This window comes from Equus przewalskii, chromosome 13 (assembly GCF_037783145.1).
Source record: "Equus przewalskii isolate Varuska chromosome 13, EquPr2, whole genome shotgun sequence".
NCBI classification, from domain to species: domain Eukaryota; kingdom Metazoa; phylum Chordata; class Mammalia; order Perissodactyla; family Equidae; genus Equus; species Equus przewalskii.
This window is the reverse complement of record NC_091843.1, coordinates 2,759,018-2,784,031: the sequence shown is the minus strand read 5'-3', so window position 1 is coordinate 2,784,031 and position 25,014 is coordinate 2,759,018. Positions and strand designations below refer to the sequence as shown.

At 48.9% G+C, this 25,014-nt stretch overlaps 2 protein-coding genes across 5 annotated transcripts; one reads left to right on the top strand and one right to left on the bottom strand.

Moving 5' to 3' along the window:
• The first annotated feature begins 2,063 nt into the window (after positions 1–2,063).
• Positions 2,064–8,080, top strand: PROP1 (PROP paired-like homeobox 1). Its single transcript, XM_008507880.2, has 3 exons — positions 2,064–3,733; positions 4,934–5,166; positions 5,932–8,080. Exons 1-3 carry the CDS (start codon positions 3,625–3,627, stop codon positions 6,268–6,270), a joined length of 681 nt encoding a protein of 226 aa, XP_008506102.1. The 5' UTR covers positions 2,064–3,624; the 3' UTR covers positions 6,271–8,080.
• Positions 8,081–9,330: 1,250 nt separating this feature from the next.
• Positions 9,331–14,077, bottom strand: LOC139075237 (uncharacterized). Of its 4 annotated transcripts, none has more exons than XR_011525404.1 (4): positions 13,830–14,077; positions 12,716–12,890; positions 11,070–11,187; positions 9,331–10,521 (listed from the first exon to the last, which is right to left on the bottom strand). XR_011525404.1 is itself a non-coding variant. In XM_070570126.1 (3 exons), exons 1-3 carry the CDS (start codon positions 13,089–13,091, stop codon positions 10,430–10,432), a joined length of 777 nt encoding a protein of 258 aa, XP_070426227.1. In that variant the 5' UTR covers positions 13,092–13,479; the 3' UTR covers positions 9,331–10,429. The 4 variants fall into 4 exon arrangements, 2 of the variants coding, with proteins under 2 accessions (XP_070426227.1, XP_070426228.1); XR_011525405.1 differs by having other exon boundaries at positions 9,331–10,518; positions 13,830–14,006; XM_070570126.1 differs by lacking the exon at positions 13,830–14,077 and having other exon boundaries at positions 11,070–11,378; positions 12,716–13,479.
• Positions 14,078–25,014: the final 10,937 nt, after the last annotated feature.

The window sequence follows — 25,014 nt, the reverse complement described above, 5'->3', positions numbered from 1 at the left end:
GTTCAGTGGTTTTTCAGTATCAGTGAGCCCTTTGTAAGATTGGAACCAACCAGGGGCCCCAAACAGACCGGAGGACAGGCTGCCCTTGAGTGTCTGGATCCTGCCGGGTCAGGGATTTCCTTACAGGACCAAAGTTTCCCAAATCTCACCATGTCCCGTGAGTCTGGGTATCCTAGAGGGTCATGGAGTCATTGTGAGTTCAGGTGACCATGCTGACTGTAAGGTGGCGAAGTCAAAACTTCTTGGAGGGCCCACGAGTCCTAGAAAGTGAACGCGTCCCTTGTGCGCTAGGGATTCAGGATCAGAATGACCCTGAGGGCTGGGGTTTCCTGGGGACTTCAATAATAATAATGATGATAACAAAGTAACCTTTTCTCTTGTGCTTACTGTGTTCAAGGTGCAGTCCTAAATGCTTCTCTTTTCTTAACTCTCAGTCTTTACCACGCATCAGGTAGGTACAGCTGATCCTTATTATTTGTGAATTCCGTATTTGCGAATTCACCTACTCGCCCAAATTTATTTGTGACTCCAAAATCTATGTTCTTTGCAGTGCTCTTTGGCACCTCTGTGGTTAGCTGCAGCCACATGCGTGCACAGAGGGGAGAAAAATTTGATTTGCCGGGTTCCCAGCTGAGGTCAAACAGGGCAACTGTTCCTACTGTAGACATGTGTCCTCTTGCCGTCTATTTAGTGCCGCCATTTTTCACACTTTTGTGCCTTTGGGGGTAATTTTGCTGTTTCAAATGATCTCCAGGCGTAGTGCTGAAGTGCTGTGTGGTGTTCTTAAATGCAGGAAGGCCACGATGTGCCTTAACGGAGAAAATGTGCGCGTTAGATACGCTTCGTTCAAGCACAGTTATAGTGCTGTTGGCTGTGAGTTCAGTGTCAATGAATCAACAGTGTATGTTAAATAAGGTGTCTTTAAACAGAAACACACAACAAAGTTATGTATTAATTCATTGACAAAAACGTTGTGGCCAGAAACCCATTTCCCCTAGCAGCAATGGTTCAGTCTTCACTAACTCAGTGTTTATAGTGACTCTATGGAACATTACCTCAAATAAAGAGAATCAATCCCTGATGATAAGACTGAGGCACAGAGATATTAAGTAATGAGCCCAGGATCACACAGCTAGTAAGTGGTATAGCTGGGATTCGAACCCATGGCAGTCTGGCTCCGGAACCTATGCTCTTCCCCACCACACCATTCTGTTTCTTACAGAGTGGGAGGACCCTGGCTGTTAGGCTTCCTTGCTAGGTCAGGGGTGGGGGTGGGAATTAGGATGCCATGGAAGACGAAACGCCTCTAACCCTCCCAGCCTCCTGAAGGATCACAGTATTCTTCTTTGACTTGGGATGTCAAGTCAAACTTTGTAGTGTCTCAGTGCCCTCAGGGAACAGGAGTGGTGGGTCAGAGTTTCCTTGTAGTATCAGAATGCCTAGGGGCAAATCAGGCTGTCCTGGACGGCTGTCCAGAGTCCCCTTGTGGGGTTAGGGTATCTCGAGGCAGCAGAGCGTGTTGGAATTCAGGGTTTGTTTGTGGACCAAGCTGACCACTTGTTTCTGGGTCTGGGGAGGTCAGCCTGTCACGAGGCTCAGGTGGCTCTAGGAGGTCACAGTGTATTCTGGGGGAGGGGGGGTGGGTGTCTTGGGCCAGTGCCTCTTGACTTTAACATTGTTAGGGACTGGATGTTTGCGTCTCTCCCTTAGTCATGTGTCGAAGCCCTAACCCCAGTGTGATGGTGGTTGTTAGCGGGGCCCTTGGGAGGTGATTAGGGTTAGAGGAGATCATGGGGGGACAGTATGAGGGGATTGGCATCTTTATAAGAAGAGGAAGAGAGATCAGAGCTAGTTCTCTCTCCACCACATGAAGACTCAGAAGGCACTGTCTGCAGCCTGGGAGAAGAGCTCTTGCCAGGAGTTGAATCGGCTGGAACCTTGATCTTGGACTTCCCAGCTTCCAGAACTGTGAGAAATAAATGTCTATTGTTAAGCTGCCCAGCCTTCCGTATGTTGTTATGGCAGCCCAAGCTGACAAAGGCTAATGTACATTCTGTTCTCCCGGGGATCTCGTTACAGTGCAGATTCTGATGCAGTAGGACTGCACTGGGGCCCAAGATTCTACAATTCCAACAAGCTTTCATGCGCCACTGATGCTGCTGATCCATAGACCATATTATTAGCATCAAGATCCTAGGGGATTATGATGTTTTTCTGTCTTAAATTATCAGGTTGCTTTTAAAGGAAGTGTGTGAAGGGTTAGTGTGACCTAGGAGACCAGAAAGCCCTGTGGGTACAGTGTTCCACAGGGCTTAGGGTGTCCTCGTTGCGTCTGTATGTCCTGAGAGGTCAGAACTTCATGGCTGGGGCTAGGGGCATCTCCTAGTAGAGGTGGAGTGTTCTGGGTTTCAGTAGGTACTAGAGGATCCTAGAGTCCTGGGGTATCAGGTTGCCTTTAAAGGGTCAGGATGTCCTAGGGATGTCAGAATGTACTTCCTGGATCTAAGTAACCTCAAGAAGCAGAGGACTGTGGGCACCAGGGTGACCTGACTGCTCAGGGATTCAGTGTGTCAGAGTTTCCTTGAAGAATCGGAATGTCAGGATGTCATGGGAAACTCAGTCTCCTGCAGAGTCTCGAGGTCGGGGGGGTCAGGGTGCACCTCGAATGTAGATGCGCTTGAAGATCAGGGTTTTCTGAAGATCTGGGTGACCTTGGAAGGTCATGGAGTGCTAGAGGTTCTGGATGAAGGATGACGTGATGCTTGGGGGAGGAAAGCAGAGGGTACTTGAGAACAACAGTGTCCTGGAGACTCATCCTACGGTTCAGCTTGTCCTGAGGGGATGTCGAGTGTATTCTGAGAATTGGGGTATCAGGAGGAGCCAGAATGCACCTGTGCCTTTGAGTTTTTTAGTTTCCTGGAAACAGGTCCTTGGGTATCACCCACACACTGAGATGCCAAGCAGGCTCTACTCCTGGACCCCATTTGCACCCCCTCTCTCCCTCCCCCAATGGTGGGGTTCTGAGGAGGGGTCTTGGGAGGAATGCAGTTTCTCCTCCTTCCCCTGCCTGCTCCCAGGAGGGGATTTAACAGGACAAAAGAATTTGGCCCTCTGGGAACACGAGCTCTTGGCCCCAGTCCCTGGACCCTCCAACAGAGCACCTTCCCTCATCCGGCTTGTGAGCCTCCCCTGAGGAAGGGGCTCCGGGGAGCGGGCAGTGATTGGATGGGCCCACGAGGGCGAGGAGGAGGCCACTCCGCCCAGGCTCAGGGAGAAAGAGGTGGTGCGAGATTGCAGGCTGGGCAAGGAGGCAGCTGAGGGCAAAGGGGGAGAACGCATCCTGGGGAGAAGGGGCAGGAGGAGAAAAGTAGAGACAAACACAGAAAGAGCGGGAGGGCAAGACAGAGAGAATGAGAGGACACTCAGTTGAAGGAATGAGAGTTAGGAAGAAGGAATGAGAGTGCAAGACAGAGTTCTCTATCTCCATCTATGCAGAGAGAGACTCTCGGAGCCGTGTGAGCAGAGGGAGAGGGCGCGAGGCAACAGGCAGAGAGGGGAACAGAAACAGAATCAGAGTCTCGGGCACACGGGAGGCTGGACTGTCCTTGGTCTTTGTTGTTAGCCATGGAAACGGAAGGTAGGAGTGGGCAGGGTAGGCAAAAGAGGGGGCGAGTTTGCAGCAGCCTCTGGCCCGAGAGCTACCCAGCCGCTGGGACTGTGACCTCCACGGTGGGTGAGTGACCCTCTGGGGTGGGCCTGAGGAGTCTCTGTGCCCAGGCTCCTGTGGGGCAACGGTTCCGCGAGGAAGGTGAAGAGAAGTGAGAACCGGGATCCTAGCATGTTAAACCGTGGGAGCCTTAGAAAGTCAGGGTGCTTACGACGCCTTTGCTTTACACACAGGAACTGCAGTACTGGCACTGGCGGGCTGTGGGGGGCACACCTGCTGAGGCAGAGGCAGAGCTGACATCTGTCTCCTTGCTCCTGGCCAGCAGCTCGCCCACTGCCCTGCCTTCTCTGAGGGAGGGAGCTGGAGGGGCTAGGGCTTAGGATCTGAGGACAGCAGGGGACCCACTGCTCGCTCAACGCATGTGTCTCCAAGGTGGACAGTGAGCACTGGTGGGGGCCACACCCCTGGGTCCCCATGGGGATGGGTGCCTCAGCTCCAGACATCCCCTTCTCTCAGTGTGTGCCTTCCAGGTGTTTCCTTTCCCTCCCTGTTCTCTTCCCCGCCTGGCTCTCAGACTAATTAGTGTGGGGCTTAGCGAGCCTGTGGGGAAGAGAGGCAAGCCTTTCCCACGAGCTCAGGTTCCTGCAGCCCGGTGGCCAGGCCAGGGCTCAGATAGGGGAGAAGACGAAATGTATGTGAGGGGAGGGTGTGTCTGAGCGGAAGAGGGGACTGTCTCATCCTCCCCAGTGAAGGGTTTAGGAACAGGGCAGCCACGTAAAGGAGGTGTAAGTTGAATGTGAGCCGTGAGACCAGGGAACAAGTCACGGGGGTCTTAGAGACCTGGACAGTTTGTTAGGGGGCAGAGGAAACAGGATATCCACAGGGTGAGACCCTGGAGGGTAGTATGTATGCTCGGGGAGGTGAAAGGAACAAGGAGGGGTACGTTATCTGCGGAAGTGTAATAGAAGGGGGCCTACAGTGGAGATGCGAGGCAGATGGAGCCGAGGGCCCAGGAGGTAAACTGAGTCTGAGGGGTGTACCCTATGTGGAGGGCACAGCCTGGGTTGGGGGACTCAGGTGAGGCAGGGCTGAGGCTGAGCTGGTCCAGCCAGTTTTGAAAGCTGAAGGATTTCTGGGCAGGCAGAGTATGTGAGCAGCACGGGGGGCATGAGTAGAATCTGGGGGGACCAGCATACGTGGTCTAGGGAGGGATGGGTGGGTCCACTTGGCAGCAACCTCTCCCCCCCCCCCCACCCCACTCCTCAGACATGAGCACTCGGCCCTGCAGGAACCTCTCTGGTATAGGAGGGGGGAGACCAAGGCTTTCCCCGCAAGGAGGACAGAGGGGTCGCCCGCACTCCCGGCGCCGCCACCGCACCACCTTCAGCCCAGCACAGCTGGGACAGCTGGAGTCAGCCTTTGGAAGGAACCAGTACCCCGACATTTGGGCCCGAGAGGGCCTTGCGCGGGACACAGGCCTCAGCGAGGCCAGAATCCAGGTGATGCCCCAAGATCGCCCCTTCCTCTGGGAAGAAATGCGGATTCAGTGCTTGGGAACCACTGGGGCATAGGTTCTCCAGGGCATTGTGACCTTAACCTAGATGCTCACCAGAACATAGCCCGTCCACCAGTCAACGTGACTGCATCTGCAGCGGCCTCCTCTGCATCAGGAATGTCCCGGGAGGTTAACCCTAGCTCTAACCTCAGCTAACTGGAACTCCACACCTACCCCAGCCTTAATAGTGATGCGACTTCCAACAGAAACTCAATTCCAACTGTTCACAGATGTATGTAACCTTGTCCCTAATCATGGCCTGGAAACCAAACCAGCCTGATGCTCCCTCAATCCCAACCCTAGAGTTCATTAATCTTAAGTATAGACCCTACTCTAAATCCAGCCGTGTGTGTAACAATCAAACTCGTGCAGTCTTAACCTCTAACGACCCTAGGGGAAATTTCCCCTTCTCTGAGGAGGGAAAACGCCATGTGTCATATTTATCTCTTTCTGTTGGAAGTTGACAATTCTTACCCAAAGTTGGAGAAGTTGGGCACATTTAGATGCAGATTGGGGTAATAGCATGGGTCTCCCTTTGTCAGTAGGTTGGGCTCAGCCAGGCCTCTGGAACTGCTTTTCTTCCTGTGGCCATGTGGGAGAGGCCTATGCCCTGTACCTGTTGCTTCTGTCACTGGGGGAGGAGGTCGCATGTGACGATGCACCTACGTGAGACAGGGGCTCTGATGTGCCTATTCTCCCTGCTCCTCAGGTCTGGTTCCAGAACCGCAGAGCTAAGCAGCGGAAGCAAGAGCGGTCACTGCTCCAGCCACTGGCCCATCTGTCTCCTGCCACCTTCTCTGGTTTCTTGCCAGACTCCCCTGCTTGTCCCTACTCCTACCCAACACCACCTCCACCGGTGACCTGCTTCCCTCACCCCTACAACCATGCCCTTCCTCCTCAGCCCTCCACAGCTGGTTCCTTTGCTCGACCCCACCAGTCTGAAGACTGGTACCCCACCTTGCACCCAAACCCCGCTGGTCATCTGCCCTGCCCTCCACCCCCACCCATGCTCTCCCTCAGCCTTGAGCCACCAAAGTCCTGGAACTAAGGTCAAACAAATGCTGATAAGGTAATTCCTCAGCCTGTGGCCCTCGTGAAACACAGAGAAAACTGGGTGGCTCCCTTTCTAAGGGTGAAGTAGAAATATGGTGGGGGCCAGCTCAGACATTGGGAATTTAAGAATGGGAGTCCATGATGAAGGCTCACTCAGGTGATTAACGGAGAGAATTTGGGAAGGTGAGCTAATGGAACATACATGTTGAAACACATCCACGGAGGAGGCCGGTGGAAGGGTGGTACTAACGGAAGCAACTGTGGTGGCTGGTGCATGGAAAACGGTTGAGGGAGGCGGGGCGTGCAGGGCTTCATTCATTGAGATCATGGCTGGAGATCTCCATCCCAGCGGTTTCAGGCTGATTTCAATAAGGCTTCTGATGTAAAGTCTCCGTGTACATCCGTCCTGTCTCCCCGCTGCTACCCAGGTCAGTCATTAGCTTCTGCTCATCCTGTGATTCTTCCTCTCCTTTCCATCCCAGCAGACGCTTTTCTGGCCCCATATTTTCTAACTAATCCTCCTCATTAGTTCCCTTAGCTCCAGCCTTTCCCAGTCCCAGTGGACCCTGCAAATCTGATCAGCAAAGAATGGCTCTCCAAAGTCTTATAAAAAATGAATAAGTAAGATCTGATTAGCTTGACCTGTAAGAGTCTCCAACATTACCTTCAACCTGGCTGTTATTCAGTTGACTGTATGTTTTAACATACGTGGTTTCTGATAAAAAAGAAACACTTTGATTTAGGGCAGACTTTCCAAGAGCAAACCACAAGTCTTGAGGCTCATGAGAGGGAATTTCCAGAAAAGAACCTGCTGTGAGGCGCCTTGGTCGAAGCCTTACTAACAGAAACATGTGTGGCCTAGTTGGTGGCACCATTTTTGTATCATATTGCTTATGATGTACTTATTTTACTCATTTACTTATTTGTATATAGGCCTACCTCACTGAGTGGCAGGTCCATAGCAGAATTCTGAGTAAACAAGCCTCTAGTGATGGATGCTCACGTTGTTTGCAGTTTTTTAATATGTAGTATTAGAAAGTCTGTAATTGAAACCTCTATATTACACATTTGCACTCCCATCTAATTATCTCCTTGGGCCGGACTGCCTTCCAGAAAGACGACACCAGTTCACATGCCCCCAAAGTACCTAAGTGTCAGTTTCGGCACATCCTTGTTGACCTTTACTATTTTTCACAATTTGTTAACTGAGTAATGCCTCCTTGTTGCTTATTTTTAAATTTTCATTTAATCAATTGCTAGTGAGATTTAAAATAGTTTCATGTTTATTGGCAATTTACCTTTTTCCTTTTGTGCACTGCCCCTCTGCGCTGTGTGTGCCTTTCTGTACCGCTACAGTCACCCTTGATTAGCGCCTGAGACTTCTCTGTGTATTAGGGACGTCACTACCTGTTCTACACGTTGCAACTATTTTCAACATTTGTTATTTGTTTTTGAGCCTATGTCAACAAGAGTTTCCTGAGAGAATTAAGCCCTAACGCTGTAGGTACCGATTGTATGTAAGGAATTCACTTCTATTTTACGCCTCTAGAATGGTACCAGTTACACAGAATTGGCAGACTTGGGAAAGCAGTCACTCAAACCATTTTCTGTAGTTTGGATGAGGAACCCCAGGTGAGAAATCTCCCTTTGTTGTTACTGCTTTCACCCATGTTTTCTTCATTAGTTGGATCAAAATGTCATGCCTTGAATCAGCTGAAATTTATTTTGGGATGAGCAGTAAAATAGTCATAGAACTGCCCCTCAATCACCTAGCTAGTTCCTACAATATAATTCATTTAATAGTCTCACTTTGCCCCATTCTTTTGTAAAATCATATTTTTTCATACACTAAGTCCTCATATATACACAGGACAATTGTAGACTCCTAATTCTTTTCTGTCAATAAGCTTCTCTATTCTGATACTAGTACCACAGTGTTTTAATTATCAAAAATTTAAAGATTATTGCTCTTTAAAATGTTAAATTCTCTCAACCAAACACAAGATGTGTCCTGTCATTTTTTCCAGACTGTCTCATGTCTCTCAAGAAAGTTCTCTTTTTATGAAACAAATCTTAAGAGTTTTTAAATTACAAAAGTAATACATGCTCTTTATAACAAGTCAACTCAAAAGAAAAAGATTTTATACATATACAACTTACACATATAATATACAAATATATATTATATATGCATATAAATATATATGATATATATTAAAATATATATTATATACATATATGTACATATATATATATTAACCTGGATTAAACACAAAAACCTCATGTTGAGCAAAATTTTTCTGAAAAACATCTTCAATATATCATACTATTTATATAAAGTTTTAAAATATGCAAAATAACTTCTAGATGATAAAAAATTTAAATATACATACTTTTGCATATTATATGTTTGAATATATATGTTCAAGTCCAACTGCACAGGACTGATCAGCAGCCGTTTCGGAGAGAGAAAGCACACAGTGACCCAGGAGGGGCCCACAGGGGTACTCAATTCTTCTGGGGTACATTTGTATTTGTTATAGTAGTTAGTCCTAACACTTTTTCGAATGTCTCAGATATTTCATAATAAGTGTTTAAGGTAATGATCTTGTCCATTGAGCCCTCTCCAACTTGGTATCATGAGATAAACGACAGCAATAGTGTATCTCTGTCCACAATTATTTATGCTCAGAGAAAAGTATACAAATATACACACTAATGTTTTTTCCTTTTTTAAAATAAAATGGCATCCTACTATATATATTATATATAAGGAGTATATATATACTCCTTAATGTCTTTTGTAGAATTAGAACCTATGAACACCTTTCAAGTGGATTATATAGATTTTACTGTTTCATTGCCGTTAAGTGGCAGTTCCATGAGCCACACAACCGTTTCCCATTATTCAAGAGTCAAAGCTGGTTTCGTATTTTGCTTTGTTTTACCACCATAAATGCCACTATAGTTGTTTTGTTATAGGATAATTCTCAAAAAAACCCAAAAAGGATAAAACCACAATTCTTTCATAGAGTGTAAAATAAACACGTACTAATGATTTAACTCATTATTAATGAGGCCATAAAAAAGATGTCAAAACCAGTTCAAAGGACGATCTAAAGAACAGACACACGTGTAGATGAGGAACAGTGAAATGAATGTGTAAATAGAGGCAAAATTGGCTTCTTTCAGTGGGGGAGAGAAGTCAATTGAACCTTGGGGGGTGGGGCAGGACTCATTTACATGTCTACAGACAAGAATTACTTCGCTTTGCTATCAGTTATCTACAACTCACAGAATTGCGGAATAGCTCAACGGCAAAGAAAGCCTCAGAGCCCCCAAAGAACCAAAATCCAATAAGCCAGAAAGGTGGGCCCTCGACCAGCCGCGGTTCCCGGTTGAAGAGCGTTTGCCCCGCAGCTTCTCCCGGGCAGGTGCTTTTCCTCCCGCTGCACACGTCCCCAGCGGGGGGTGCTGCCTTCAGGGTTATGTGCAGTGACAACTGTAAGAGACACTGCCTGATTAGTTTGCCAAAATGTGTAGCTTAGGAATGCTGTCCCGTTTAAAAACTATGTTTTAAAAAAGCCTAGAAAAACTCCCCCCTTGTATTTCTTCCGTGGTTTGGATGTTTTTTCTGTCTGCAATAACTCACGAGCCTATTTCTGCACATGCTGAGCACCAGAGGACTGTCTCGTAGACGATGCTCAAGTACTCGACCAGCACCACTAAACGAACCACCGTTCTCACATCGAACCAAGCTGCTGCCTTTAGCACATATCGTCAATTAAATTCCCATGGGTTTAAACGTGTCCTCGGTTCTCTATTCGGGGGCTGGTTCTTTCATCAGCTTTTCAGGCTCACGCAGGCCGGCCCCCACCCCGGGTCTCCCTGCCCTCCTCACACCCGGCCCGGCGCCGGGCTGGGAAGGGCTGCAGATGGGCGGTCAAGTTCTCTGGCCCTTGGCTCGCGCCTGCCCTAGCCCGTCCCAGCCTCCTCTCCCGCGCCAGAGCCTCAGAGGGCTCCCGGGGAGGGCAGGGGCGGGAGCGCAGGAAAGCTGGGCTGCTCCCGCGGTACCGGCTCCTCCTCGCCGCCCGCCCGCGGGGGCCGTGGCGCCTCCGGAGCCCGGGACTGACGCGGGGATGAAGCCTTCGGGGTTAGCAAGGCCTCACGGCGGCCCGGCCTTCTGAGAAAGCCAGGAGGCAGGGCAGGGCGCAGCTCGACTCTTCGGGCTCCTGTGTCCTGCCTTCTGGGGAGAAGAGATACTCGAAGTTAAAACTGGCAGCGGGTTGGAATCTTTGCCCCAGTTGGGATTAAAAAAATGAAAAAGAACTTCCTGCAAGCAGCAACATACCCTCCTCATCCCCGCCAACCAAAGGGCAAACGCAGCCACGCGAGGGTCAGCAAGGCTCGCGTCAGCAAGGCACGCGTTCGTCTTTGCCTGGGACTTGGAGCCCGAAACGGGCGTGCAGGGCGCGGAAGGGCAGGAGCTCCGGGGGGCCCGGCCGGGCGCACAGCTCCCGGGGACCGAGCGACCTGGGGGCGGCCGCGGCTGGACGCCGGGAGGGGGCCGCCGGCGCGCTTCTGCGCGAGCCCGGCCGCGGCGAGCACCGCGGGACGGGACGCGACTTAACCACCAGGCCTAAGAACGCGGAGGCTTTAAAAGCATTCCGCTCCCGTGAGAAACCCCGAATGCCAGCAGCATTCCATCGAGGGACTGGCTGGAACCCGCAGGGGACGCTCCCGGACTCCTGGACTGAGGGCGGTCGGGGCCCTTTCCGGCTCTACCAGCCTCACCTCCCCCGGAGCTCGACGGCCGCGTGTTTCTCTTCGCTTCAGATTCTTCTCGGTCCCGGAGTCTGGCTCTTCGCTGACCCGCGGGCTGTCTGTCCAATGCAAACTGCACCCGGCCGCCCTGCAGGATGCAAAGGGACTTGGTCCGTCCCGGCTGAGCTCGCCAGGCCTGGAGCTCGCCGCCTCCGCAACCTGGTCTGCGCATCACGCATGACCTCGGGGTCTTGAGAAGAGTCCTTCCCCGCCGTCTTGGGTTTTCCTCTCGAACTGGGGCTCCCGGCTCCCAAGATTGGCAAGAGGACACGTGAAGGCCTGTACCACGAGAGACCTCTCCAGTTCGGGTATGTAAGCAGAATGCACGTCCAGGCGCCGTCTACACCGCCCACCTGCGCAAACAGCGCCCCCCTTGGCTCTCTGGGGACCAAGGCTCAGCTTGCTCTGGGGAGGATGGAACCGGGGAATAAGTCTTGCAGACCCTGGAAGCGGGATCAGTGCCATTCCGGCAGGGAATCATGGTACCGGGACCTAAGTATGACACCTATGTGGGACAAGGGCTGGAGCTCCCGGGGGCAAGTACCCTGGACCCCGAAAACTTCTCACGGGTGGAGACAGTGGCAGCTGCCGGGTCGGAGCAGGGCCCTGGTGCCAGGCTCTAACACTACACTGGGTGGGTTTCCCTGCAGGGGCCTATCCCAACAAATCTTCCCGCTATTTTCCAGGTTTTCCCAAATTTCTCCGGAATTGAAATGTCTACTGTCTCTTTTCCACGGTAGAAGCAAAAGCTGGACCCAAAGTCCCAGGAACAAGAAGGGCTCAGAGACTCCGCCTCTTTTGAGTTTGGGCAATTAAGGCTGGCGTTTTCCAAGCTCCTGCTGCACTGAGCTCCCTTCTCCTCTCCTTCGGACCTGCCTCACTCATATTCACCCCCTCCACACTCGGTGTCTAAATGTCCAGGGGGTCCTTTACTACTTTCCTGGCACCCAAATAATAAGCCCAAGGTGGGATGGGGCAGGGGTCAGCCCCACCGCAGGTGTGTGTGTCTTTGGGGGCTGCAGAGTCGGGAGAGGCCTAGGAAGCCGCATGGCCAAGGCTCTGGGGCTCAGGGTACTCAAGTTGTTTGCAGGACTCCTGGGCCCTCCTGAGCCCTGGCCTCTCTGGACCAGCAAACGGGGCCTGGGGAGCTGGTGCAGGGCACCTCAGCTAGCAACCAGAACACCTCTGGGAGGTTCCAGCATCTTCTAGGGTGAGGCGGGCCCATGTGCCTCAAAGTAAGGAAGACACTAGACTCCTCAGGAACTCAGGCCTGGGGCCTAAGCCTGGCCAGGTGAGGGAGGTGGGGGGGGCAGCATGGGTGTTGACAGCTCCCACTCCACCAGATAGGCTCTTGGGTCACAGGGACAGGAACAGCAAGGTCAAAGAAGTCCGGTCCTCTTGCCCATCTCCAGAGGATGGAACTGAGCCCTGATCAAGCCACCTGCCCAGTCCCCAAGCCCTCCTCTCCCACCGCCCGTCCACTGGTTAAGTGTGTCTGCTTTTCGTTGGGCTCCTCACGTATCGCAGCCAGACTTCTCATTCTCCCAGAACTCCGTGCGAACATTTGTCGGGCCCCTGCCTAGAGCCCAGATGGCGGTCAGATGCTGCAGACTCACCTGGAATCCAAGAAATTCCTGCCGACGCTGGACAGACCGGGACAGGGGACCCGTGTGAACCCAGCCTCTGTCGTCGGTGCGAACGGCAGACAGAGGAAGAAAGGAAGGCTCCGAGAGGGGACACGCCTTCCTCTTCGGAGACCACGTCCCCGCTCTGCTGCGGCACCTGCAGACGCTGCCCCGGGGGCGGGGGGGCAGGGGAGGAGAGGGGGAAATGCGAGGGTCGCGGGAGCGCCTGCTCCCGACAGGCACCCGCAGAAGCCCTCGGGACGCAGAAGCCCTGGGGACACGCGGGCCGCCTGGCCTGGCGGGGCTTCGTTCGAGCGCTCGCCTCCCGCGGCGGCCACTCTGGGGATCTGCCTGCTTTTCTGGCCATCTTCTGGCTAAGCTGGGTGCCCCATCCCGGTTTCGGTATCCCAGCCTGGGGGCGGGGGTGTCAACAGCAGACGCGCGAGAGAACCCTTCTAGCAGCTGGGCCTCCGCCGCGGTCCAGGGTGGGGCTCCGGGCGCCCCGAGTCCCGCCTGCGCAAAGCCTTTAAATCAAGGAGCCGCGGGCCGCGCAGGCACTTCCCGGCTCCTTCGCGCTCCGAGGCTGTGCAGGGCTCCCAGACACCCCTTCCCGCCATCCGGGGCCCCCGGCACAGCGGGGCGTCCTGCGCTGGGGACCGAGGGCGGGGCGGGCCCGGGGAGGGGCCTGGGCGATCCGTATTTGTCACCCTCCCCCACCTCATTAACCAAACCATCCCCAAATAAAACAAAACAGCTTCTTCAGAAACCCCCCCTTGCCTCAGGAATTCAGTGTTCAAAAACACCGATGTCCGTCGGACGCGCCCTTCCCTAACACCGCCCGACCGCGGGTGCCTGGGGTCGTCGCTGCGGACTCTCCTTGCTGCAGGGGACACCGCGCCCACCGGCTCAAGCACTAGTGGGTAAGCGGGTTCCTGCGATCCGGTCCGGATGCGGAAGACCCCGCCGCCCTCGCCCGGCGCGCCGCCCGGCGGGTCCACACCGCCGCCCCGCTTCCCCGCCCGGTGCGCCGGCCGAGCGTCCGCGGCTACTTGTCGCGGGGACCCCTTCGCGCTGGGGCAGGGCCCGGGGCAGATCTTTCTTTTACCTCGAGAGGATGCTTAAGAGGTGGCTGCTGGGCGGAAGTTGGCACGGGGCGACTCTAAACTTAATTCTGGTCACATAACAGTCTCGGTGGCTCCGGCCCGCTCCTTCTCTGACTCAGAAGAGAGAAAGCAGCGGCGGGGACAGCAGCGTCTTGGCGGAGAGCTGGGCTCGGGGCCGCGGCAGGGGCGAGTCGGAACCCAGGATGCGGGCTCGGAGCCGAGGGCGCCCAGACCCGCTGCCCCGGCGCCCGCGAGTTCCGGGGCGCAGACGGGGGCGGAGGCGGGGCTGGAAGGCGCAGCCCTCCGCGCGCGGTGCCCGGAATGGCCTCGTCCTGGCTGCGTGGCCTCCGCGGATTACAGGCGGCGGGAACTGCTTTTACCACCGTTAAGCCTGAGCCTTCCAACCCGCTTGGGCTGTGAATGAAAACTGGTGCTTGGCCTTCAGATTGACAGGGCAGGGTCCGAGCCCCGGGTCAGCGGAGCGCAGAGGTTTCGTTTTGTAGACCGAGTTTGTCACAGTGCAGTGGGCGGTGTGTTTAAACTTTAATATGTATATTAAATATGTATATTATGTCGTAGATAAATTGAGGCCCAGTAGTTACTCTGGAGGGGAGAGGCGTCGAGGTACCGGCGCTGGGGCGTGAGCCCCCTCCCCCTGCGGCGGGGAAGGCCAGGAGGTGGGACGAGGAAGGCAGGCAGGACTAGGAGCTGGGGCTTTGAGCCTAGGGATCTGTGAAGGATAGATTTTCTTCCTGAGGGCTCAGAGCGAACCCGGAGTTCCCCTCGCTGTTTTTGTTGCTGCTTCTTTCTTTGTTTTGGTTTAATCTTTTCAAATCCTGTCTCTTCCTTTGAAGCTTATCCAGTGCGCTCCTCTAGGGCGCGTTGTCCGCCGCTGCTTGGTGTTCTCCGTGCTCATCGCTACCGCCAGGCCGCCTCTCACGAGGGTGGCCCTGGACGCCACATGGCTGTTCCTTGCTGCCTGGTCCCCAGTGAGGCATGATGAGGACCAGTCTGCAGGTCGTGGCCTTACCTCACCCTTCTCCCCAGAATGTGTGGGGCTGCTTCCTGGGCCTTGAGGCGGTGTGGTGAAGCTCCAAGGAGGCAGTGAGAAGCTGGGTGCCAGGATTTCCCGCAGCCACCAACTCCTGGTGTCGCCCTGGGGCCCACTCCCGTCTCCCTCAGTCCTAGGTCCCCAGCCCCCCCGGAGTGGGCAGGACAGGTGTCCCCCCTCTGCCCCAGCCTTGGTAGACCAGTGTTACTGACCTCAGGCCCCAGGTGCTGAAGAGGCTCATTCTGCACAGTGAGCTGAGGGCCCCCACATGGGGCTCCAGATGGTTTTTTTGTGGGGGCTGTTGGAGCCCCCTCCAGGGCTAACACCACCCCCCCTGTAGGACAGAGCTAACGGGGAGCCCCAAGAGAAACAGTGCGTAATAGGGATCACAGGCATCTGGTTTAAGAAAACAGCTTTTAAATCCTTCTGGAAGCTAATTTTCCATTCTCTTGGTGGAGTTGTGGAGGAATATGTTTTGTGTGAGTCGTAGTTGGGCCTGTCAGCCATCCATCCACGTATGCGGGTCTCTCATTTTTGTCTTTCCTGTTCCTGAAGAAGAGTGCACGAGTCCTAAGTGCCGCTTGTGTAGTTGAGCACTGACTGCAGGGAGGAGGGTGTGGTTGGGAGAGCACTAGGAGGACTCAGAGAACTCAGAAAAGCCATTGTATTCATATCACAAGTTATGATGGCAAAGGAATACAGATTAAAATCAGCAATGGAAAAAGGCACGTTGGGCACCGTCCAGGAGACACTAGGTGCAAGCTTCCAGTTGTCTTTTCTTAGTGGTGTTGTGTGGGCAGGGCTCAATGATGTGAGACAACATGCTTGCCAACCAGGGAGGCTCAGTGAGCGTTAGTTTCCAGGGTTTTTAATTGGAGGTTGCTCATGTAGGCATGGCTTGCCATCCCTGTGACTGACCTTCAGTGTCCAGCCTCTCCAGAGGTCAAGGTGATACCTCCTAGGTTGAGTCCCATCATTATTCACATTGTCAGCACATACCACCCGGTGTGACCCAGGGCCCCCAGGGAAACAAAGACACTCTTACCAAGCAGGACAGGAGAGAACCTCCAGGGCTTGGAGGTCGCCTCCCGGGAGCAGAGCAAGGGCCAAACCCCTCTTTGGAATGGGCGGCATCTGGACAGTCCAGACTTGCTGAGTTAAGTCTTTTCTGCATGGGGTGGGGAGGCAGTTAAAGAGTTGATCTAAATTTTTATTGCTTACTTTTTAAACTTGTGGGTTTTAGACATTCTTTTGCCCATCCACCTCCTGGAAGTTACTGGATCTGTTCCCTTCTTTCCTAGTCATCATTTCCTATTTGAAAACAAGGAAAGAGAGTATTAAAGAGTTTGTGGGTCTTAATCACGTTCACTTCACACAGTAGTTGTGCTGATTTTGGAGAGTGTGATTGAAGATATTCTGTAAACGTCAGGGGTTTTAAACCTTAAGATTCGTGGGCTCTAAGCTTCAAAGAGCATTTGTGATATTATCTTATTCGATCTTCCAGTGGACTTTGGATTTCTATCCCCATTTGTCAGGTGAGGAAACTGACGTTCAGGGATGTAAACTCCCTTGCTTAAGGTCTCTGCATTCCTAGAAAACCGTGAAGCACCCACTGAGGGCAAACGCAATGCATTTAAAGACGTGACCATGTCAGACTACTTCTTTACAGAAATCCTTAGAAGCCCACTGTTGATTCTGTAAGTCTAAGAGGAAACCCCCAGGTCATAAAGCTGGATATCTGCGCTGCTTTCATCTACTAAGTGTACATTTTAAGCACGCCTCCTGTCTCCCAGATCTCCTGAAGATCATGCGATATTTTTGCTCCAATGTGAGGAAAAAATTCATTCAAATTAAGAAAAACTCCATATCTCAACAGATCCTGAGAAGACTGTCGACTACAGCTCAGGGATTTTAGTTGGTGTATTGGTTTGCTAGGGCTGTTGTACCACAAAGGACCACAAACTGAGTGCCTTAAAAATAGAAATTTCTCTACATCATGTGTCATCAGGGAAACACAAATTAAAGCAACAATGAGATGCACTACTCACTCACTACTCGTTGTTAGAATGGTCAAAATCCAGAGCGCTGGTGAGGATGTGGAGTAACAGGAACTCTCATTCATTGCTGCCGTGAGTGAAAAATGGTACGGCCAGTTTGGAAGACAGGTGATTTCTTACAAAACTAAATACTTTTTTCATAGGATTGTACTCCTTGGTATTTACCCAAAGAAGCTGAAAACTTATATTCACACAAAAACCTGCAAACACATGTTTACAGCAGCCTTATCAATAATGGCCAGAACTTGGAAACAATTAAGATGTCCTTCGGCAGGTGATGGATAAACTGTGGTACATCCGGACATTGGAATATTATTCAGCACTAAAAAGAAATGAACTATCAAGCCATGACAAAACATGGAGGAAACTTCAATGCATATCACTAAATGAAAGAAGCCAATGTGAAAAGACTACATTTTGTATGATTCCAACTGTATGACATTCTGGGAAAGGCACAACTCTGGAGACAGTAAAAAGATTGCCATGGTTGCTGTGGAAGAGAAGGATGAGTAGGCTGAGCACAGAGGATTTTTAGGGCAGTGAAACTACTCTGTACGATGCTATAATGGTAGATACATGTTGTTCAAACCCGTAGCATGTAGAACACCAAGAATGAACCCTGAGTAAACTGTGGACTTTGGGTGATTGTGACGTGTCCATCTACGTTCATCACTTGTAACAAATGTGCCATTCTGGTGGGGGATGTTGATAATGGGGGTGGCTGTGCATGTGTGGGGACTGGGGTAAATGTAAAATCTCTACCTCCCACTCAGTTTTGCTGTGAACCTAAAACTTCTCTAAAAAAAAAAAAGGGTATTTAAGAACATCCCAAAATTTATTATCTCAGTTACAGAGGCTAGAAGTCCAAGGCTGAGGTGTTGGCAGGGTTGGTTCTCTCTTAGGGCTGTGAGAAAAAAAATCTGTTCCGTGCATCTTCCCTAGCTTCTGGTGACTTGCTGCCAATCTTGGCTTACAGAAGCATCACCCCAGTTTCTGCCTTTATCTTCGTATGGCATTCTCCCACTGTGTCTGTCTCCTTTGTATCTGTACATATATAGGGCACCAGTATATAGGCACAAGTATAGGGCACCCCCTTTGTATAAGGGCACCAGTCGTATGGATTAGGGCCCACCTTAACGACCTCATTTTAACTTGATTGCCTTTGTAAATACTCCATCTCCAAATAAAATCACATGGGAGGTACTGGGGTTAGGCTTTCAGTTTAGGAATTTTTGCAGGACACAATTCAACCCATAGCAGTTGGTAAACAATACTTCAAAAAAAAAGCAGTGGCAGAATTCTGGCTCCCACCTGGACTGTAAAGAGCTGGAAGACGTGTAGCTCCCATCCTTGCTATAAAAAAGAGCCACTCTAACATGGAACTTTTGACTTTATTTGAACCCATTGGATAGCTGAGGTCACAGAGCAACCAACTAGCCTAAAATCTGAGAGCCACTGCCTCAAATAGGACACAAGTAGGAAAAGTTTAGTTAGGATAGTTGAAAAATTGGTGAAGAGTAAGTATGAGCTGACAGGATGGTATGAATCCCCTGAAAGCCACAAAAAATGGAAAAGTACACGCCCTTTGGCAGACAGTTTTTCCAAGAACCTCACAGGGTGCTCGTGGAACACATCTGAACAAGCCCTAAGAAGTGGGCTGTGGACCAACATCAAATAGTTTAACGTATGCACAACTGGAATCCCAGGAAGGGAAGAAAGAGAAAATGGGGCAGAAAAAATATTTGAAGAAATAATGGCTGAAATTTTTCCAGATTAGTGACAGACACTAAACCACAGACCAAGAAGCTCAGTGAGCTCTGTATTAATGATGTTTTATTGTTTCTGTAACTTGATGCTGTAACATCTTCAAGATGGATGTCAGTTACTTTAGGTAAACAACTAGGGACTTGAGAAAAGCATCCAACATCCCCACATTCCTAGCCCAGCATGAGGTCGCAGGGCACCACTTTTAAAATAGCTAACTAATCTCAGAGCCTCCGTCCACCCTCCTTGCTTCCTTCTGGAGGAAACCACAAGAAACGCACTTGTCCACAGCGCCTCCCTCTCCCTCTGCCTCGTGACCAACCCCAGTGCTCCCCCCAACTGGCCCCCATGGAGTGCTGCCTTTCCCCCAGGAAACCATGAGTATAATAAACTTTATAATTAGCCATCCCCCCTGTCTGATTTGTGTTTGGCCTCACCGTACTTTTGTTAAAGTAAATAACAAATGAAGACCAACCTTGAAAATTCCCTGAACAGACAAAACCAGTTTAGTCATACAAGCAAAGCTTAATTTAGCTTATTTTGCAAGACTAACTTGACCTGGCTCATTTCTTGCTCATGCTTCTGGAAATTATAAGCAAAACTTGAACTGTTTCCCACAGTTGATATGAGGTAACCACTGACCAATTCCTTATCATTTAAGAAAATTCTAATAACATAACCAATCACAGTGAAGAATAAACAGTCATCGCTTTCTCACTATATAAGCTGCTTTATAACAACAGACCCCTGAGCCTCATTCCGTGTTTTGGTTTGAGTGCTCCCAGTTTGCAAACTGACTTTTGGTGTGTGCACAATAAACTTTTACTAATTACTACTTTGATGATTCATTGATTTTACTCCCCTCATTTCTGGACTTTTGATACCTTTGTTGATAAGTTATGATTTAAAAAAATTCCAAGAAGGATATAACTCCCCCCCCCCCCACCAAATCACATTTACTCATCATATTCAAACTGAAAAAAAACAAAGACAAAGAGAAAATCTTGAAGGCAGCCAGAGGGAAAAAATACACATTAGCTACAAATGAATGAGGATAAGAAATACGGGAGACTTCTCATCAGCACCTGTACAAGCAAAGAAGATGACAGCGCCATCTTTACAGTGCTGACGAAGCTCTCAACACAGAAATTTTACTTAGTGAAAATTCCCTTCAAAAGTGAAGGAGAAATAGTTTTTCAGACACACAGGAACTGAGGGAATTCAGTGCCAGCAGACCTACCCTACAAGAAAATTTAAAGTAACTGATCCAGGCAGAAAGAATACAATATAGGGCAGCAAATTGGATCTACACACACACACAAATAAAAGCATTGGAAATGGAATAAATGAAGCCAAAGTAAAATTTTTTTATTCCTTATTTTTATTATTCTAAATGCTAACTGCTTAAAGCAAAAACTATAAGAGTGTATTGCGTATTTATAGCATGTTTTAAAGTGACATATATGACACAATGGCAAAAGGATGGAAGGGAGGAATTGAGAATATACACTTATAAGGTACTTATAAGGTTTTTTTGAGAAAGATTAGCCCTGAGCTAACGTCTGCTGCCAATCCTCCTCTTTTTGCTGAGGAAGGCTGGCCCTGAGCTAACATCAGTCCCCTTCTTCCTCTACTTTATATGTAGGACGCCTACCACAGTATGGCTTGTCAAGCAGGTGCCATGTCCACACCTGGGATCCAAAATGGCGAACCCCGGGGCTACCAAGGCGGAACATGCTCATTTAACCACTGCACCACCAGGCCGGCCCCATACACTTATAAGGTTTTTACACTACAAGAGAAGTATGAAAAAAGAGGCATAAATAATAAGTCAATGAGGAGGTGGAGAGAAATCATAAAATTAAATCCACAAAGGCAGGAGAAGAGGAAAAACAAGAAGAGAAAACAAACTGAACAAAGAAAAAACATCTAGCAAGAAGATAGCTTTTAATCCAACCATATCAATAAGCAGTTTAATGTGAATAGCCTAAACATACCAGTTAAAAGACAAAGATTGTCAGATTGGATAAAAAAGAAAAAGAAAGAAAAATCAAGACCCAACTTCATGGTCTACAGGAAACCTACTTTAAATACAAAGACACAGGTAGGTTACAACACAAGCTATAAAGGGGGAGGGGTGATTTTGCTCACCAGGATCCATTCGGCAATGTTAGAGACATTTTTGGTTTTCAAAACTAGGAGGTGCTACTGACATCTAGTGTATAGCGGCCAGGGACACTGATAAACATCCTACAATGGACAGGACAAAGAATTATTTGTCCCAAAATGTCAGTGCTGAGGTTGAAAAACCTCAAATTAAAATAAAAATATTGGAGAGAGACCATGAAAAACAGTAACCAAAAGAAAGTTAAGGTCGCCATATTTATTTCAAACAAATTAGACTTCAGAACAACAGTGTTATCAGGGATAAAGTGGTACATTGCAAATGAAAAAGAGGCCAATTTTCCAAGAAGACATAATAATCTTAAATGTCTATGAACCTTCATACACACACTTCAAAATATATGCAGCAAAAATGAATAGATCTGAAAAGAGAAATTGATAAATCCACAATTATAGTCAGGACTTCGACATTCCTCTCACTAACTGAAAGAACACGTAGCCAGAAATTCTGTAAAAATATAGATGACTTGAACAGAATGTCGACCAACTTGACCTAATTGACACTTAGAGAACACTCCAACGCAACAACAGCAGAATATGTGTTCTTTTCAAGTGCACAAGGAACACTCATAAATATACAGCATGTTCTGGGAAATAATACAAACCTTAAAAAATTGAAAAAAGTTGGATTCATAAAAATGTATGTTCTCAGGCCTGCCCCAGTGGCCTAGAGGTAAAGTTTGGTGCGTTCCACTTTGGTGGCCTGGTTTGATTCACTGGGCACAGACCGACACCACTCATCTGTTAGCAGCCATGCTGTGGCAGTGGCTGACACAAAAGGAAAAAAAGAGGAAGACTGGCAATGGATGTTAGCCCAGAGTGAAATCTTCCTCAGGAAAAAAAAAAAAAAAATATATATATATATATATATATATTCTCAAACCATAATGGAACTAAACTAAAAATCAATAGCAGAAGAATGAGAGGAAAATGTACAAACACTTGGAAATTAAACAATAAACTTATAAGTAACATATGAGTCGAAGAGGAAGTTGAGAAATTAAAAGGAATAGTTTGAACAGAATGGAAATAAAAATACAATATATCTAAATCCGTACAGTGCAGCTAAAGCAATGTATAGAGGGAAATTTACAACCTTAAATGATTTTATTAGAATAGAAAAAAGATCTAAAATAAGTAATCTGATTTCCACCTCAAGAAACTAGAGGAGCAAATTAAACCTAAAGCAAGCAGAAAGAAGGAAATAACAAAGATTAGAACAGTAATTAATGAAATTGAAAACAGAAAAGCAATAGAGAACAATCAATAAAATCAAAAGCTGATTCTTTGAAAAGATCAATAAAATTGATAGACAGAGCTCTAACCAATGTGACCAAGAAAATATGAGAGAAGACACAGATTACCAACATCAGGAATGAAACAGAAGACATTACTACTGATCCCACAGACATTAAGAGGATAACAAGGGAATATTATGAAAACTCCACGTTTTTTGACAACTTAGATGAAATGGACCAACTTATTGAAAGACACAAACTACCAAAACTCAAGAAGAAAGATAGGTAATTTAAAAAGTTGGATTTAATAGTTTAAAACCTTCAAAAACGAAGCAAGACAACACACTCTGGGCCCAGAGGGTTTCACTGCTGAATTCTACAAATATTTAAGAAAAAAATAATACCAATTCAAAACAGTGTCTTCCAGAAAATAGAAAAAGAAGGATCACCTCCCAAATCATTTTATGGAGCCAGAACTACCTTAATCGTATAACCAGACAAAAGATGTTACCAGAAAGAAACACTACAGACCAATGGCCCTCATGGACACAGATATTAAAATCAATAAAATATTAGAAATTGAATCCAACAATACATAAAGAACATACTACATCACAACAAAGTGAAGGTCAACACAAGAAAGCAAGGCTGATTCAACATTAGAAAAATCAGTCAACACAGTTTGTTCATTAACAAATAAATAGGGGGCTGGCCCCGTGGCCGAGTGGTTAAGTTCGCGCGCTCCGCTCCAGGCGGCCCAGTGTTTCGTTGGTTCGAATCCTGGGCGTGGACATGGCACTGCTCATCAAACCACGCTGAGGCAGCGTCCCACATGCCACAACTAGAAGGACCCACAACGAAGAATATACAACTATGTACCGAGGGGCTTTGGGGAGAAAAAGGAAAAAAAAAACCAAATAAATAAAAGTAACCCTATAATCATCTCAATAGATGCAGAAAAAGCATTTGACAAACTTCATCATTTTTTAATCACAGAAACTGTCAGCAAAATAGGGCTTAAGGAAACTTCCTTAACCCAGTAAAAGGCATCTACAAAACCCTACAACATCCTACTCAACCAGGACCGACTGAATGCATCGCCCCAGGACAGAGAACAGTTGAGGACGGCCCCTCCAACCACTCCTATTCAATATCAGGCTAAAAGTATGATATTTTATTTTAAAATTTATTTTAAAAGATTTTAGAAGTAGTTCAATAAAGCAAGAAAAAGAAATAAAACACTTACGGTTGGAAAGGAAGAAATAAAACTATCTCCATTCTCAGAAAACATTCTTTGCTATGCCAAAAATCCCCCCAAATCTACAAACAAAAGAAAATAAAACACAATCCTAGAACTAATGAGTTAAGGAAGGTTGCAGGATGCAAAGTCAATATACCTAAGTCAACTGTATTCCTTTATACCTGGAATGGGCACACTGGAAAGGCTAATTAGTAAATATTTCAGTTCTGCAGGCCACATGGTCTCTGCTATCCTCAAACTCTACTGCTGCAGTGGGAAGCCATCCAGAGACAATATGTAAATGACAGGGCAGCATGGCCATGTTCCAATAATACCTTATTTACGGACACTGAAATTTGAATTTCACATAATCTTCCTATATCACAAAATATTATTTTGATTTTTTTAACCATTTAATAATGTAAAATACCTTTTTTCTTTTTTTGAGGAAGATTAGCCCTGAGCTAACTGCTGCCAACTCCCTCTTTTTGCTGAGGAAGACTGGCCCTGAGCTAATATCCGTGCCCATCTTCCTCTACTTTATATGTGGGACGCCCACCACAGCATGGCTTGCCAAGCGGTGCCATGTCCGCACCGGATGCGAACCAGACGAAACCGAGGCCACCAAAGCGGAATGTGCGCACTTAAGCGCTGCGCCACCCGTGGGCCCTAAAATACCATTTTTATCTGCACGAAAACAGGTGGGGGATCAGATTTGGCCCATGGTTTGCAGACCCTGCTATGTACAGATTTGAATTTCACATAATAGAAAATATCATTTACAATAGTAACAATAAAATTGAGTACCTAGGTATAAATTTGACAAAATATGTGCAAGATCTATGCGCTGCAAACTGCCGAACTCTGATGGACACAATCCAGTAACACTAAAGTAAACAGGTACACGGTTTTCGTGGACCAGAAGACTCGATGTTCTTACAAGGTCAATTTTTCCTAATTTAATCTATAGATTCAATGCAATTCCAATCAAAATCCCAGCGGGCTTTTGTGTAGATGTCCACAAGCTGACGTAAGCGTTGTAAGCAGTCGGCGCTCTGATAAAACCGGCTCCAGGAAAGTGAGGGAGACTGATCCGCTGACGGACGAATTTTACTTTTTCTCAGCATACTTTGAGTGTGTCTTCTGCACACTCGGTGACCACGCCGCACCCACAAATGAACTCAGGCCGGAGTAGACCCTGGAAACAGCGAACCCGTCACCGGGGAGGTTTTGGGGTCCCCAGCCTGCCACCTGAGGACTGGGCCTGGGCATCCTCCCTCCCAGCGCACTCCTCAGCTCAGCCGATTGCGAACAGACGGGTTTCATACCCTCTCCGCCCCTACAGCAGCAGGGATTCCGGCCAGCACCCCGCGCCCCACTGCCGGAGACCAGGTGCGCGCCGTGCGCGCGGAGAGCGGAGCCAGCGCGACCCCCGGGAAGCTCTGCAGCGTTTCCGCCGGCACGTGGTTGCCCGGCAACCGGGGTGCAGCCCGGGACGCGTGAGGAGCTTGGCGGGCTGCGGTCCAGCGGGGTCGGCGGCTAGGCGGTCGGCCTGGGTCCCGCGGGGAACAGGACTGCGCGAGTCGGAGAACCAGGAGAGAGACTCCCGCCCGAGGGCGCTCCAAACCCGACTTTCCGAGAGCGTGCGACACC